This window comes from Ictalurus furcatus, chromosome 5 (genome assembly GCF_023375685.1).
Source record: "Ictalurus furcatus strain D&B chromosome 5, Billie_1.0, whole genome shotgun sequence".
NCBI lineage: Eukaryota > Metazoa > Chordata > Actinopteri > Siluriformes > Ictaluridae > Ictalurus > Ictalurus furcatus.
The window spans coordinates 19,244,720-19,258,665 of NC_071259.1; the positions used below are offsets into that span (position 1 = coordinate 19,244,720).

At 42.4% G+C, this 13,946-nt stretch overlaps 1 protein-coding gene across 2 annotated transcripts in view; it reads left to right on the plus strand.

Annotated features, from left to right (window-relative positions):
- The window catches only part of ptch1 (patched 1), a 57,311-nt gene that overhangs the window by 1,355 nt on the left and 42,010 nt on the right, over positions 1-13,946 (plus strand). For both annotated transcript variants that reach the window (XM_053625043.1, XM_053625044.1), the window contains exons 2-8: positions 21-213; positions 10,772-10,961; positions 11,127-11,196; positions 11,281-11,372; positions 12,616-12,814; positions 13,238-13,359; positions 13,776-13,923. In XM_053625043.1, coding sequence (XP_053481018.1) covers positions 21-213; positions 10,772-10,961; positions 11,127-11,196; positions 11,281-11,372; positions 12,616-12,814; positions 13,238-13,359; positions 13,776-13,923 — 1,014 coding nt within the window. The remainder of the gene's footprint in view (positions 1-20; positions 214-10,771; positions 10,962-11,126; positions 11,197-11,280; positions 11,373-12,615; positions 12,815-13,237; positions 13,360-13,775; positions 13,924-13,946) is intronic.

Consider the following 13,946-nt stretch of genomic DNA (forward strand, 5'->3'; position numbering starts at 1 on the left):
TGTTTTCTCCCCCGTTGTAGGGTAAAGCGACTGGAAGAAAAGCACCGCTGTGGCTGAGAGCAAAGTTTCAAAAGCTTTTGTTCAGACTCGGCTGTTACATACAAAAGAACTGTGGAAAGTTTTTAGTCGTGGGTCTTTTAATATTCGGAGCTTTCGCTGTTGGTTTGAGGGCAGCTAATCTGGAGACCAACGTGGAGAACCTCTGGGTGGAAGGTAAGATCAAAGTTCCCTTCTCTTGTACCTGTATATAATTGTTTTCTTTAACATATGCCTACAGATATGATAGCGTAGGTGGGATGCTGGAGGAATTGTTTATTGTGTGATAAAGTCGGAAGAAGTCCAGTAAAAAACCGTCCAAATGTGTTTTAGTTCTTTTCGTTGCTAACGCTGCTTTACTTACTGCGTCTCGCGCCACTGCGATATTCTTACTAGGACTGATTAATTTGTGTTTTTAAGCAAAGAAATGTTTGACAAAGCCGCCATTTTGTGAGTGTGTGTGGGTGTGTGTGTGTGTGCGTGCCTGCCTCCAGCAGCTGAATGTGATCCGAGTGGCTGTGTGTGGTCCTGTTTTGGACGGCTTTCAACTTTCCAAAAAGATTTGTCTCAGGGTTAAAGGATGAAGAGAGAGAGAGAGAGAGAGAGAGAGAGAGAGAGGAGGCTGAACGCGGGACAAACAGGGAAGCCTCACTTCGCTTAACTAACAGATTTGAGATGATTTGAGGCAATTTCTGCGATTTTGTGGGAAATCAAATCGCTGTTTGGGGCCGTTAAGTGCGGGTGGTGGGGTTTTTTTTCCTGCAGTGGGGAGGGGCGAGTTGAGACTTTGATCTACATTCCAGCAAAATGGAGGAGTTTTGATAGCGCCATTCTGTTAAACCGAGTCGAGTTTTCTTCCGTATAATTAGGTTAATGATGGACAGTCTCTTCTTTTCAAACTAATTCTGTATCAGAATATCAGCACCAGGTTTCTAACTGTTTTCCCAGATACCACCATCAAATTTGAGATGTTGCTTGTCAGTGAGAAATTGTAATTGAGAGCCCTTGTAGAGTTGTTGTTGTTGTTGTCTCTCGTGTGTAGGAAAACAATAAAAACTACCTTGTCAGGACCAGCAACATAGTTGTGACAACTTAAAGTGCTTTTTAGCCAAGTCAGGCTTTTTTTGTGTGTACATTATGTCCAGACATATGTATTTAGAAATAGCGAGGCTCAGGTAAATTGCTAACACTTAGCATTATAACCTGCAAAATATAGGAAACACACACCCAAAACAACACAATGAGTGGATATGATTTTTTTTTTAATAGAGTAGAAAAATCTTATTACATTTAGATAGCTGCATAATGTTTGTGTGTATATGTGTGTTACATATGTGTAAGGCCATGTCCTGAAGTGTCACAAAAACAAACGTGTGTGTAGTATGCAAGGGTTTTCTTGAACGTTGCAAACTAATGCTTAAATTCATGAAAGTAAAACAGAAACATTGTTTAAATTACTATAACAATAATTTTCACCAATCTGAACAGGAATGCAAAACGAACGCATTTCTTAAGAAAGTTCAGTTGCTTTTGTACGTTATGTCCAGCCATATGTATTTAGAAATGCTTGTAGCGAGGCTCAGGTAAATTGCTAACACCTAGCATTATAACCTGCAAAATATAGGAAACACACACCCAAAACAACACAAAGAGTTGACATGATTTTAAAAAATAGAGTAGAAAATTCTTATTTCATATAGATAGCTACATAGTGTTTGGGTGTGTATATGTTACATATGCATAACGCTATGTTTTGAAGTGTCACAAAAACAAATGTGTGTGTGTGTGGGTGGGAAGTATGCAAAGGTTTTCTTGAACGTTCCAAACTAATGCTTAAATTCATGAAAGTAAAGCAGAAGTATTGCTTAAATTACTTTAACAATAATTTTCACCAATCTCAACAGGAACGCAACACGAACATATTACTTAAGCAAGTCCAGTTGCTCTGTGACAGGCCTATTAGGTGACAGCCGATCACAAATCCCCTCCTTAGAGATCCAGATTTGGAGAGATGACAGCTGCCAGATGCAGGAACATTGAAATCTGTTTGTTTGGATTAAGCTCTGTAGCGGAGGGATAGATTAGTTCTGCCTGTCCCGGGGTTTTTGAGCTGAAAGATGTCGGCCCGGTGTCCATTAAGATGCATGTTTATGTTTCGTTTGGAACAGCCTTTTCCTAGCGACCTCTGAACGACCCCACTATTGCGCGTTGTCTTGTACCTTCTGCTTAAGTTCAGCTCGAATGGGAATCGGCATGATCTCATCTCAGCTTTCATCACTCGCCATTTAGAACCGTGCAGGTCCAAGGAATATAATTTGTTTGGTTTCTGTACAAATTGTACAATTAAGACTGATGTAGGTCGTGTGTTTATGGACTTAACCAACTCTGAAAGGAACCGCATGTGCCTTCACTGTCTCAGAACGTTTGAGAGGAGCCTGTTTGTGTCTTAATTTAGTTTCAGTTTCTCACGTTTGAGTGTGTATCTGTAACTGAAAGGTATGCCATTGACAAATAAAAGGGAGATGTAAGTCACGTTAGCTAACTGTAGAGCTACAGTAATGTATGTCACAGTTAAATTTATACAAACGTAGGAAAGACGTCTCAGAAAGCTGCTTTTAAAATATGGCGCCTTTTCCACGCCACAGGCACAGTTCGTGAGTGTTGCCCAGAGTGTGTCTTTCTAAAATCCACATCGCCAGCTTACAGTTTTCCTTTTCTTCTCACTGTAATTGCTTATATAGGTTTTTTTCTCTTCAGTCTCTTCAGTGAGTGTTCTGTTCAGAACAGTGAAATCACTTATAAACCTCATTATGAGATAGGGATTATATTGTATTTCAGCCGTACAGTGCAAAAATACAAACTCTACTTTTTTTTTCTTTGAAGAAAATACTAGAACCGTTTAACGCCATTTCTCATGGACAGTTGCTGTTCTGTAGGCCATCCCACTTGGTAGAAATGAACCAATCCTGCAGAGAAATCATTAAAATATTGAGAGTTGGACTGTGCTGTTCTCCAAAAAAAAGGGGGGGGGGGTCATGGAATTGGAGGCCTCAAGGCTGCGTCCCATAGGGCCTGAGGTCATCAAGAGGAGCCTCCACTATTTAAAAGCTCATCTGATACCAGGCTGAATGAGCCTGGTGTGGAGTGAGGGCTTCCAGCCCACACTGGAGGTGGGGAGAGTGGTAAGGGGCAAACACCATTATGCGATATTCATTTCATCATTGAAGTCAGTTTAAAATAAAGAGCCACAAGCAATGAATTAGATGCACCCAGTAGGGGGCAGTATGATTTTATCAGTTATTGTGATCAATATGACTTATGGCAGATTTCTAATGCTTCCGTTGTTTCAGGCTTAACTTTTAAGCTTGTATGATTCTCAGAGAAAGAAGCAAATGGATTGAAATATAGCTAAATCCTTTCATGTAGTAGGACAAGCATTTAACGGGTGGAGGAAAGTGCATACAAACCATTAAACATATGGTTATGATTGGCTCTTTGTCATGGTTATACTCAAGGACATATAGTCTGTGTAAAAGTGTGTCTTGTCTTCTGCTGTGGATGACACAACCTCTCTGTTCTGTGGTGAGGAGAGTGAAATAAACAAGTGTGTCACTTGTAGAGAGTTTGTAATTATGAGACTGGCTGTCTAATATAAATGAGTACTGTGTAAATACAGTGTATGTTGCCTTACAGTGTAGATGATATGTAGTTTTGTTGCTCACACTGTTAAGACACACGAGCAAAGACTGTTGTAGTGAGCAATGTTGTTTCCACAGGCAATACAGGATTACGACGTGTGTATAATTTCCCTTCAAATGGCCATTCTTGTCAGTTTTGCTGTAAACCATCTGAAAGAGTCTGAAAAAGACAGATGTGTGTGGAAGACAGGGACAAATGGAGCACTTCCCATTCACAACTGGCATCCTGACAGGCCTCCAAGTCCTGTGTTTATGTTGTGCATACCTTCACCTGATGTTATTCAAAAACCAGAGACACCAGAATGTTTCTCTCTCGCTCTCTCTCTCTCTCTCTCTCTCTCTCTCTCTGTCTCTCGCTCTCTCATTCTTTCACTCTCCCTCTCACTTACCCATGTGCCCCCCCGGCTTCTGCTTGCTTTCCTTCTGAAACGTTTCCCTACACTAACCCCCCCCCCCCCCCCCCCCTTACTCTCCTCGCCTCACATCCCTCCTCCCCTCCTCTCTTGGGAGTCCAGCCCTGGGATGCCAGATGTATTACAGAGTGAAGCACAGCAATGTAAACACTGTGTCTTGCCACGGATGCCGGGTGGTCCGGCCCTCCCCCTCTCATCCTCTCAGAGAGTGAGAGAAGGAGAGAGAAAGAAGATAGTGGAAGCAGTTATAGAGATATTTGTGTTTGGGCCAGAGGATCAATTTTTCTTCAGTCTTAACAGGCTTAAAATTTCAAAGTGGGAAAAGAGTAAAGAGACCTTAAAGCACCTTAAGAGTTATGAATGTGAGCGATGTTGACATTGTGCAAGCCTTTTCAAAAGATTATTGATTTAAATCCGAAGGAAGCCGTAAGACATGGATTTGAGGAGAGTTTTGTTTTTATTTTACACATTGTCAAGAACTGGAAATTTAGTATTTTTTAAAATCGACTCGTGTTTACTTTTAACCAGTTCAACAGTAAATGCACTGTGTAGCTTTAGGAGATCTGAAGTTACATGAGTATATGCACAAATGTTGACGTCTTGACTACTTGCAGAAGGACCAAAAAAAAAGAATCTATATTGTTTGTGTCCTTATAATGTATAGTAGTACAGTATTATGTAAAGTGACAGATAGCTGCGTATGCTAGAGAATATTGCTTAGTTCCAAGACATGTGGATGCCTGTGGATGATATCTTATTTTGCTGGAACTCACTCAGTGTTTGGGTCGGTGCACACTCAGAATCCTCAGTACTCTGAGCACACACACACACACACACACACACATTCTCTCCCTACTTTTTTGTTGCATTGCGATCTAGTTGTTTTGAATAGCTTTTTTTTTTCTTCAGGGTAAGCGACCTGAATGAAGCCAGCAACGTGGAAAAATCTGGCCTTTCAAGGCACTCTGAATGTACATCTCTGGATTGCAGTAAGCTGCATTTGTACGCAGCGGACTGCTAAATACACCCATTTTTTCACGGCGCAGCTCTGGACATGTGATTAGCATAATTAGGGAAGAGCAGGCTATACATATGGTAATGCAGCATGGAGTAAATGGCAGCTGCGGTGTAAAATTTGTGTCAGGGGTCGGCAGACTGCTTGGGGGCATTGTGCCTCAGCTGCAGGTCAGGAACTCTCTCTCTCTCTCTCTCTCTCTCTCTCTCTCTCTCTCTGTCACCTCTCACTCTCTCCTTCTCTTTCACTCCCACCTTCAATGACATCACATCCCTCTTTTCTCTTATCTCCAGGAAGCTTTAAAAGGGCCGTGGAGTGTTGGTGGTGTGTGGCCAGCGGGTGCACGATTTAGTATGCAAAGTTAGCTTGCTGTCAGTTGAGATTGAATCAAGACAAATTGCTCAGCACAACATAAGTAGGTGCTTCTTACTATCAGAACCTCTGACAGAAGTAAATGTGGGGTTTTTTTCAGGAATTTGACTTCCTTATTGAAGTAACAATTTTTTAATTCATATTTATTAATCGCTTCATTGTGGTCAGGGTCATGGTAGATCCAGAGCCTCTCCTGGGAGCACTGGATGTGAGGGGGAAATGCACCCAGAATCTCTCGATCACATGCACACACTCATTCACACTCACGGGGAATTTAAAGTAGCCAATCTACCTGCCTGTTTATGAGAGGTGGGAGGAAACAATGAACCCAAAGGAAACCCATATGGACACAAGAAATACATGCAGAATTTTCTGCATGAGCTTTCACATGAGCTCCGCAGTGTGGCATGCTTTACTTAATGTTGTGCCCAGCATTATCAAAGTTTTTATTAAACTTGCATCATCTTAGTCAGTTCTGGTTCAGCAGGTGCAGCATAAACTATGCGATGGTGCCGGATGTTTAGATCCGGACCATACTGTCTTAGTCTCCCTGAACTTGTTCCATGTGTAATTAAAGAAACAAGTAAATGTAAAGGAAACCCAGAAGCAGATAACATAGCATTGCCAGCAGAAGTGTGGAGCATGGCTCTGGATCTCAAAAACCGTTCGATGACTTCCGCACGACCGCAGGGGGGTCTCCCGAGTCGGGTTCTAATCCAGCTAATCCCGCCCGAACACACTCATAAAAAGTGCCTTCATGTGTCACCAAACGCAGCACCCCTCCCTGCCTCACCAGCCCCCAGTGAGCAGCACCAGCAACAGGATTGGCCAGAGCTGCGATGGTGTACTTGGCAGGATCAGGTGGAGAACAGTCGAGCTGTGGTGTGGGCTGTGTGTGTGTGTGTGTCGGAGAGGTGCCTTCTTGAAGTGAGGAGCCCCATGCTAGCCTCTAAGGCAGACCAATAAAAAGCCAGCTCACGGCTGAATGGTGAGAATCGTAGGGCAAAGCTTGGAAACCGGGGGGCGATGACGGGCCCCTTCCAATCCACCCTCGTCCAGCAGTGAAAAGGGAGGGTCAGGGGTTAATGTTATGCAACAAAATGAATGAGCCCAGTTTAGGCTCAAACACTCTGACATACACACCCAGTTCACTCACATTTCTCTCGCTCACTATTTGGGGGGAAAATGTCACACAGTCAACTAGGGCTGCCCAAAGTGGGAAATATCCAGTTATAATATAGTCATTAAAAGGAATTGCTCATAATTGTAATATGTGCATTCTCTGCACATATTACTGTAAAGAACATATACCCTGTTTTCCCTCATATGTTCTTTACAGTATGGGCTTTGCTATATATCTTATGGCAGATATACAATGTGCTAGTTAAACATGATCATACTATTTCCCTTTGCAATACTGATATCAAGGCCCTCATAATATCCATCCATCCATTTTCCATACCGCCTGGAGCCTATCCCAGGGAACTCTGGGCACAAGGCAGGGGACACCCTGGAGGGGGTGCCAACACATCGCAGAGCCATTCATACACCACGGACAGTTTGGAAATGCCAGTCAGCCTACAACACGTGCCTTTGACCTGAGGGAGGAAACTGGAGTATCTGGAGGAAACCCCGATGCACAGGGAGAACATGCAAATTCGAGGAGGTGGGACTCGAACCCCCAACAGTGCGAAGCAAACGTGCTAACTACTAAGCCACTGTGCCCACCCTCATAATATATAAATGTTAATATATAAATTATGTTCAGGTGAAGCTGTAATATATATATATCATATGTCATATATATATATATATGACATTCACATAATCCAATACTTGTAAATCTTTTTAAATATTACATAAAACATATTGGGTTTCATCCCTGTACAGCAGGCTATGTGCATTATTGTCTTTCTTTGGTAAATCTTGACCGGCATCTGGTGAGCATCCGATTGTCAGCAGGCTACTCAGCTCACATTCTCCTCACATCAAGGAGATCTCTGCTGTACACTCATGGCTTTCTGATGACTTCTAGAAAAATTTCTTCACCCCAAAAGCTGCTGGTGTTCCAGAGGACTAAATAAAGAACATGCTAAGCCATATTAGGCCGTAATCAACCTGGCTTCCATAACCATGTTGAAGCTAAGCTTGGCTTTGGTCAAGGCTGCGATTAATCATGGATATTATAAACATGCCCTAAAACAAGATCAAGATGTGAGTGCGTTTTGGGCTGAGGAAGAAAGACTCCACAGTGTTGTCCTAATGTGGGTAGACATTTTTCCTTTCCCTGCTAGTCTTTCCAAACTGACTTGGTGGTCTAGCCTCAGAGAAAAGCATGGTTTTCTTATCTTTAATTCACTTACAATGGCTGCAAAACACACAGCGTAGGCCTACCGTACAAACTGATCACCACTGTTAGATCAGTCAGTCGTTTAGAAAGTGTTTGTTTTTATGTTTCCTCTTCGTGAAAATCTCAACATGCAAAATGCTTACTTTCCAAAATAAGATTTTTTTTAAAGTGTATTCTAGTACAGTGCCTTGCGAAAGTATTCACCCCTCTTGGCATTTTTCCTATTTTGTTGCCTTACAACCTGGAATTAAGATTTTATAAATCATAGGGGTATAAATCATTTGATTCATACAACGTGCCTACCACTTTGAAGATGCAAACCCGCCACCCTCCCCCACCCCAAAATCAATACTTTGTGGAGCCACCTTTTGCAACAATTACTACCGCAAGTCTCTTGGGGTACGTCTCTATAAGCTTGGCACATCTAGCCACTGGGATTTTTGCCCATTCTTCAAGGCAAAACTGCTCCGGCTCCTTCAAGTTGGATGGGTTCCTCTGGTGTACAGCAATCTTTAAGTCATACCACAAATTCTCAATTGGATTGAGGTCTGGACTTTGACTAGGCCGTTCCAAGACATTTAAATGTTTCCCCTTAAACCACTTGAGTGTTGCTTTAGCAGTATGCTTAGGGTCATTGTCCTGCTGGAAGGTGAACCTCCATCCCAGTCACAAACCTCTGGAAGACTGAAACAGGTTTCCCTCAAGAATTTCCCTGTATTTAGCACCATCCATCATTCCTTCAATTCTGACCAGTTTCCCAGTCCCTGCTGATGAAAAACATCCCCACAGCATGATGCTGCCACCACCATGTGATAATTTTTTTCTGGCCACTCTTCCATAAAGCCCAGCTCTGTGGACTGCACTGCTTAAAGTGGTCCTATGGACAGATACTCCAATCTCTGCTGTGGAGCTTGCAGCTCCTTCAGGGTTATCTTTGGTCTCTTTGTTGCCTCTCTGATTAATGCCCTCATTGCCTGGTGCATGAGTTTTGGTGGGTGGCCCTCCCTTGACAGATTTGTTGTGGTGCCATATTCTTTCCATTTTTTAATAATGGATATAATTGCGCTCCGTGGGATGTTCAGATTATATTTTTTAACAACCCTGGTCTGTACTTCTCCATAACCTTGTCCCTGACTTGTTTGGAGAGCTCCTTGGTCTTCATGGTGCCACTTGCTCAGTGGTGTTGCAGACTCTGGGGCCTTTCAGAACAGGTGTATATATACTGAGATCATGTGCCACTTAGATTGCACACAGGTGGACTTTATTGAACTAATTAGGCCTATGTGAATTCTGAAGGTAATTGGTTGCACCAGATCTTATTTAGGGGCTTTATAGCAAAGGGGGTGAATACATATGCACACACCACTTTTTGGTTTATAATTGTTTAGAATTTTTTTAAACAAGTAATTTTTTTCATTTCACTTCACCAGTTTGGACTATTTTGTGCATGTCCATTGCATGAAATCCAAATAAAAATCCATTTAAATTACAGGTTATAATGCAACAAAATAGGAAACATTTTGCAAGGCACTGTATACTGAATACTTTTGCAAAGCACTGTATATATAAAAAAGTGAGCTTGTGTGTTGTTATGCTATCTGAAAAGCCAAAAAAAAGAAAAAAGAAATCATGAACATAGAGTCCAAAAGACAGCTGAAGGGATTGTACATGATGTGACTAGAATAAAAAGTCACAAACTCTTCGTTCAAACCATTGTGAGGACAGATTGACTTGTCCAGTCTTTTCACACCGCAATTACAGTTATTTTACTTTCGTAATATCAAATGTATCCATGTTTCCTACTTTCCGATATGTAACAGCACTTCCTATATCAACACGAAGGTGTACTTAAAATATGAAGCGTGTGTATTTGGTTGTAGTGAATTTACCCAATTACCTGCATGAGTGAGCTGCATTGTGTGATGGTTTGTGTAAGTGGGACAGCCACTTGAAGTAGTCTTGATCCTGAAAATGGAGAAGTCTGATTTTCTCTGTGGGCAGGTAAATGGAACAGGAAGAATCGTCAGCTTTGAGAGGTGGACTTGGCCACCGGTCGGCAGGTCTCTTTGAAAGACGACTTTTGTAGCAGTTTCAGGCTTAGGGATGCCACTTGAGGACTTCTTAGCCCGAGCTCTTAAGGACACGCACACACAGAAATAGACGTGCACATATGCAGTACTTACTTTATGTGCCACTGATTGCACTCATCAATCATATGTGTCTAAGCTCTGGGTATGCATGTGTGTGAGAGTTTTAAAAGTACATTTATTCAATCAGATTATGTGAGTTGATAATTATGTATGTATGCTCTTTAAACAGAGTTATTTAGAATAATTTCATTGTTGAAAGTTGTGAGTGGTTATGTTGGTAATGATGGCACAGTGAAACTACACTTTCTCACTGCTATGCATGAGGGCACAGTGGCTTAGTGGTTAGCATGTTTGCTAGGCACTAAGCCACTTTGTTTGCCCCAGCCTCGCACCTCCGGTTTTGGGGGTTCAAATCCCACCTCTCTTCTGCGGGTACCCCGGTTCCCTCCCTTAATCCAAAGACATACGTTGTAGGCTGATTGGCATTTCCAAATTGCCCATAGAGTGTGAATGTGTGTGCGATTGTGCCCTTCGATGGGTTGGCACCCCGTCCAGGGTGTCCCCCCAGAGTTTCCTGGGATAGGCTCCAGGCTCCCGGCTCCCACCGACCCTCTGTAGGATAAGTGGTATGGAAAATGGATGAATGGGATTGCTATGCATAACCTCTACACACTGTCAGATTTCAGTCATGCAGTTCATGCTGAATCATGGGACATTTCAGATGTTACTGCATAAGAGCGTCGGCAGTCGCAATATCTCATACATTTCTCCTTTCTCTTTCCTTCCCTTCCTTCTAGTGGGTGGCAGGGTAAATCAGGAGCTTAAATACACACGGCAGAAGATCGGTGAGGAGGCCATGTTTAACCCTCAGCTAATGATCCAGACGCCACAGCAGCACGGTGCTAACATCCTGACAGTGGAGGCGCTCAAGCAGCACCTGGACTCAGCCATTAAAGCAAGCAGAGTGCATGTTTACATGTATAACAGGTAAAATGCACCATTCCTATTGGCTTAAGAATACATAGATCCCCTCCCCCCCGCCACACACACACACACATCTCTTTTATGTTATTTTTTACACTGTATGTTCATTTGAAATGGAAACTGCGTTGTTTTATCATGAACAATGGGTAACTCACTTATACTTTATAGGAAATGGAAATTAGAACATTTATGCTACAAATCAGGAGAACTCCTCACAGAAAACAATTTTGTCTACCAGGTAAGATACTGCAAACTGACCATAGCATGTATTCTGTTACGTGGGGGGTGACATAAATGAGCTTAATGACATCCATCCTTTTAGATCATTGAGAATCTGCATCCTTGTTTGATCATCACGCCTCTGGACTGCTTCTGGGAAGGTGCTAAGCTACACTCAGGCATTGCCTATCTCCCGTAAGTGTCAGTCACTAATAATGTTATGTGTTAAACTTTGTCAGTTGGATCTTTTGAGACAGTTCACGTTATAAAATGCGAGAACCTTAATGATTGGCATGAGAAATGGGCTTACGAGCGAGGGGCAACGGCAGTAGGATAGTAAACAGTGATTTGGCAGGACTGCTTTGTTGTGTTTGTGCATGAGAGGACTCTGCTGCTCCTCTCTAAAGGCCTTCATTGTAACTGCTCTTGGACTAGGCAAGCTGGGACCCCACACAATTGTTACCCTTTTGCTTTTAATAGCTTTGTGCAATAGTTATACTCAGCAGACGTCCCTCCAGTCCAGCAAAAGTAGAACACTTTTTTTTTTCTTTTCTTTTTTTTTCCAGTCCCTATCTCAGCCTCTCTTTTCTCCCTCCATCGTAGATGGTAAATAAGAATTTGACTGTGTTCTGGTTGGAGGAGTCTGAATAATGACCCAAGCCTGGTTAGGCACATACAATGTGGTCTAAGGCAAGAGGGTTAGCCAGATGAGTCTACTGTGAAAAGAGAGAAAGAGAGAGATGCAGCAAAGATGGATGGCTAGTTCAGTGCAGAACCAACGGGAGGTCCAGAGAGGCGGACAGCGGATTGGTAGGAGTGGAAGAGAACGACAGCACAAAGGAGAGAGGGAGTGAGGATTTAGGGAACAAGGGAGGGCATGTAAGGATAGCATGTGGACAGATTTACTGAGTAGAGAGAGAGAGAGAGAGAGAGAGAAGCCCTGTTGAAGAAATCCAGAATGAGCAGGCCAGACTGAGAGCGGAACAGAAATATTAGAGGTTTTTTAAGATGATTCAAAAACCTCTTAGTTGTGGGGATGTCATAGGCCTTGAGCTGGACCAGTTATATAAAGTAATTGGTGAGGATAAAGCTCAGATGATTGGACTGATTCATTTGAGCAGGGCTGTCATTATGGCGGTATTCTGAATCCAAATATGCATTTAATGTTGCCTCTACCATCCCCAAAGTTAGAAACCATCCTTAGAACATTCTGTCAGTGGATTTAGCTTAACCGAAGTCATCCGTTATCTTTTCAAAATACCGCCCATGGTGCTGCTTTACCGCTTCAAAGACAGTTATATGAGCTACATAGTCCATCCTCTCCACAGAGGGCTTAGATCATCTCCTAAATCAGATGCCCTGCAGGCTGTTTGCATGCCAAATCAGACATCAGAAGCTCCAGGTTTGGTTTAAAGCTGATTCTTCTGTCCTGCCACAGTGGTAGACCCCCTCTGCAGTGGATGAACTTTGACCCAATGGAGCTGATTGCTGATATGCAGACCATGACCAAAGTTGTAGGCAGTTGGGAAGAAATACTGGCCAAGGCTGAGGTGGGTCGTGGCTACATGGATCGTCCCTGCATCAACCCTGCTGACCCAGACTGCCCGTTATCAGCTCCTAATAAGAACTCTACACGGGTAATCCTGACATTCACTTAACACAAACGCCCAGAAAAACCTGTATGACACACGATTATGACAATTCCATGTATCTTTTCTTTATTTCATTACATTTATTGAACTCCCCTCAATTTACAGTTGTTGTGATTATGTGAATATGTATTTAGTAGTGGTTTAGCAAAAAAATAAACTTAAATATGCTTCATGCAGTGTGTTTATGGTGCAGTATAAAACTGTCAGTGCATTACAGCAACAAACGAGGTTCTCTGATTGCTGTTAAAAAGACCATGAAGAACAAAATAAAAGCTAAGAGGTGTTTCAGTATGACGTGATATGGCATGGGACATAAAGAGCTTCAGTTTCTTAGGCTCAGTATAATACTAGAGATTTTGTATGTCCGAGATTATAATAATTTTGTTGCCGTCATTTTTGTTTCCACAGCCGTTGGATATTGCCCGAGTGTTGACCGGTGGCTGTCATGGTGTCTCTAAAAAGTATATGCACTGGCAGGAAGAGCTCATCATCGGAGGGACCACAAAAAACGATAGCGGCAGGCTTCTCAGGTAAGACCGAGCAGACCAGAATGTAGCGTACAGTGCATCAGGAGCACAGAGCCTGGAGGTCTGAAGAAGAAAGAAAGTGGTGGTACAGCATGTCTCAGCATGAACTTGGAGAGAACTCTGACCTCACAGCTAGACCCAAGCTATAACAAAGTGTCAGATTCAAGCCAGGTTTATATTATATTTATATAAGGCTATAGTCAGTAGTGCTCTTAAAGTTATAGTTTACTGATTTTACACGTCAAAATCTGTCTATTTCTGATTATTATTGTTATTGTTGAATATGTCTAACTATTTCTGATGCAGTCTGTTAATCCCGTTTGTTTGTTTGTTCATTCATTTAATTAATCAATTTATTTATTTATTAGCTGTTTACTGTGGCATATCTGACTCACTTTTTTATCATCTGTCTCCAACAGTGCCCAGGCTCTGCAGACCATGTTCCAGCTTATGACCCCTAAACAGATGTATGAGCACTTTAAGGGCTACGATGAAGTCTCACATCTGAACTGGAACGAGGAGAAAGCGGCTGCCATCCTGGAAGCTTGGCAGAGGAAGTATTCTGAGGTAAAAGTCTGCTTTTAGCTCTC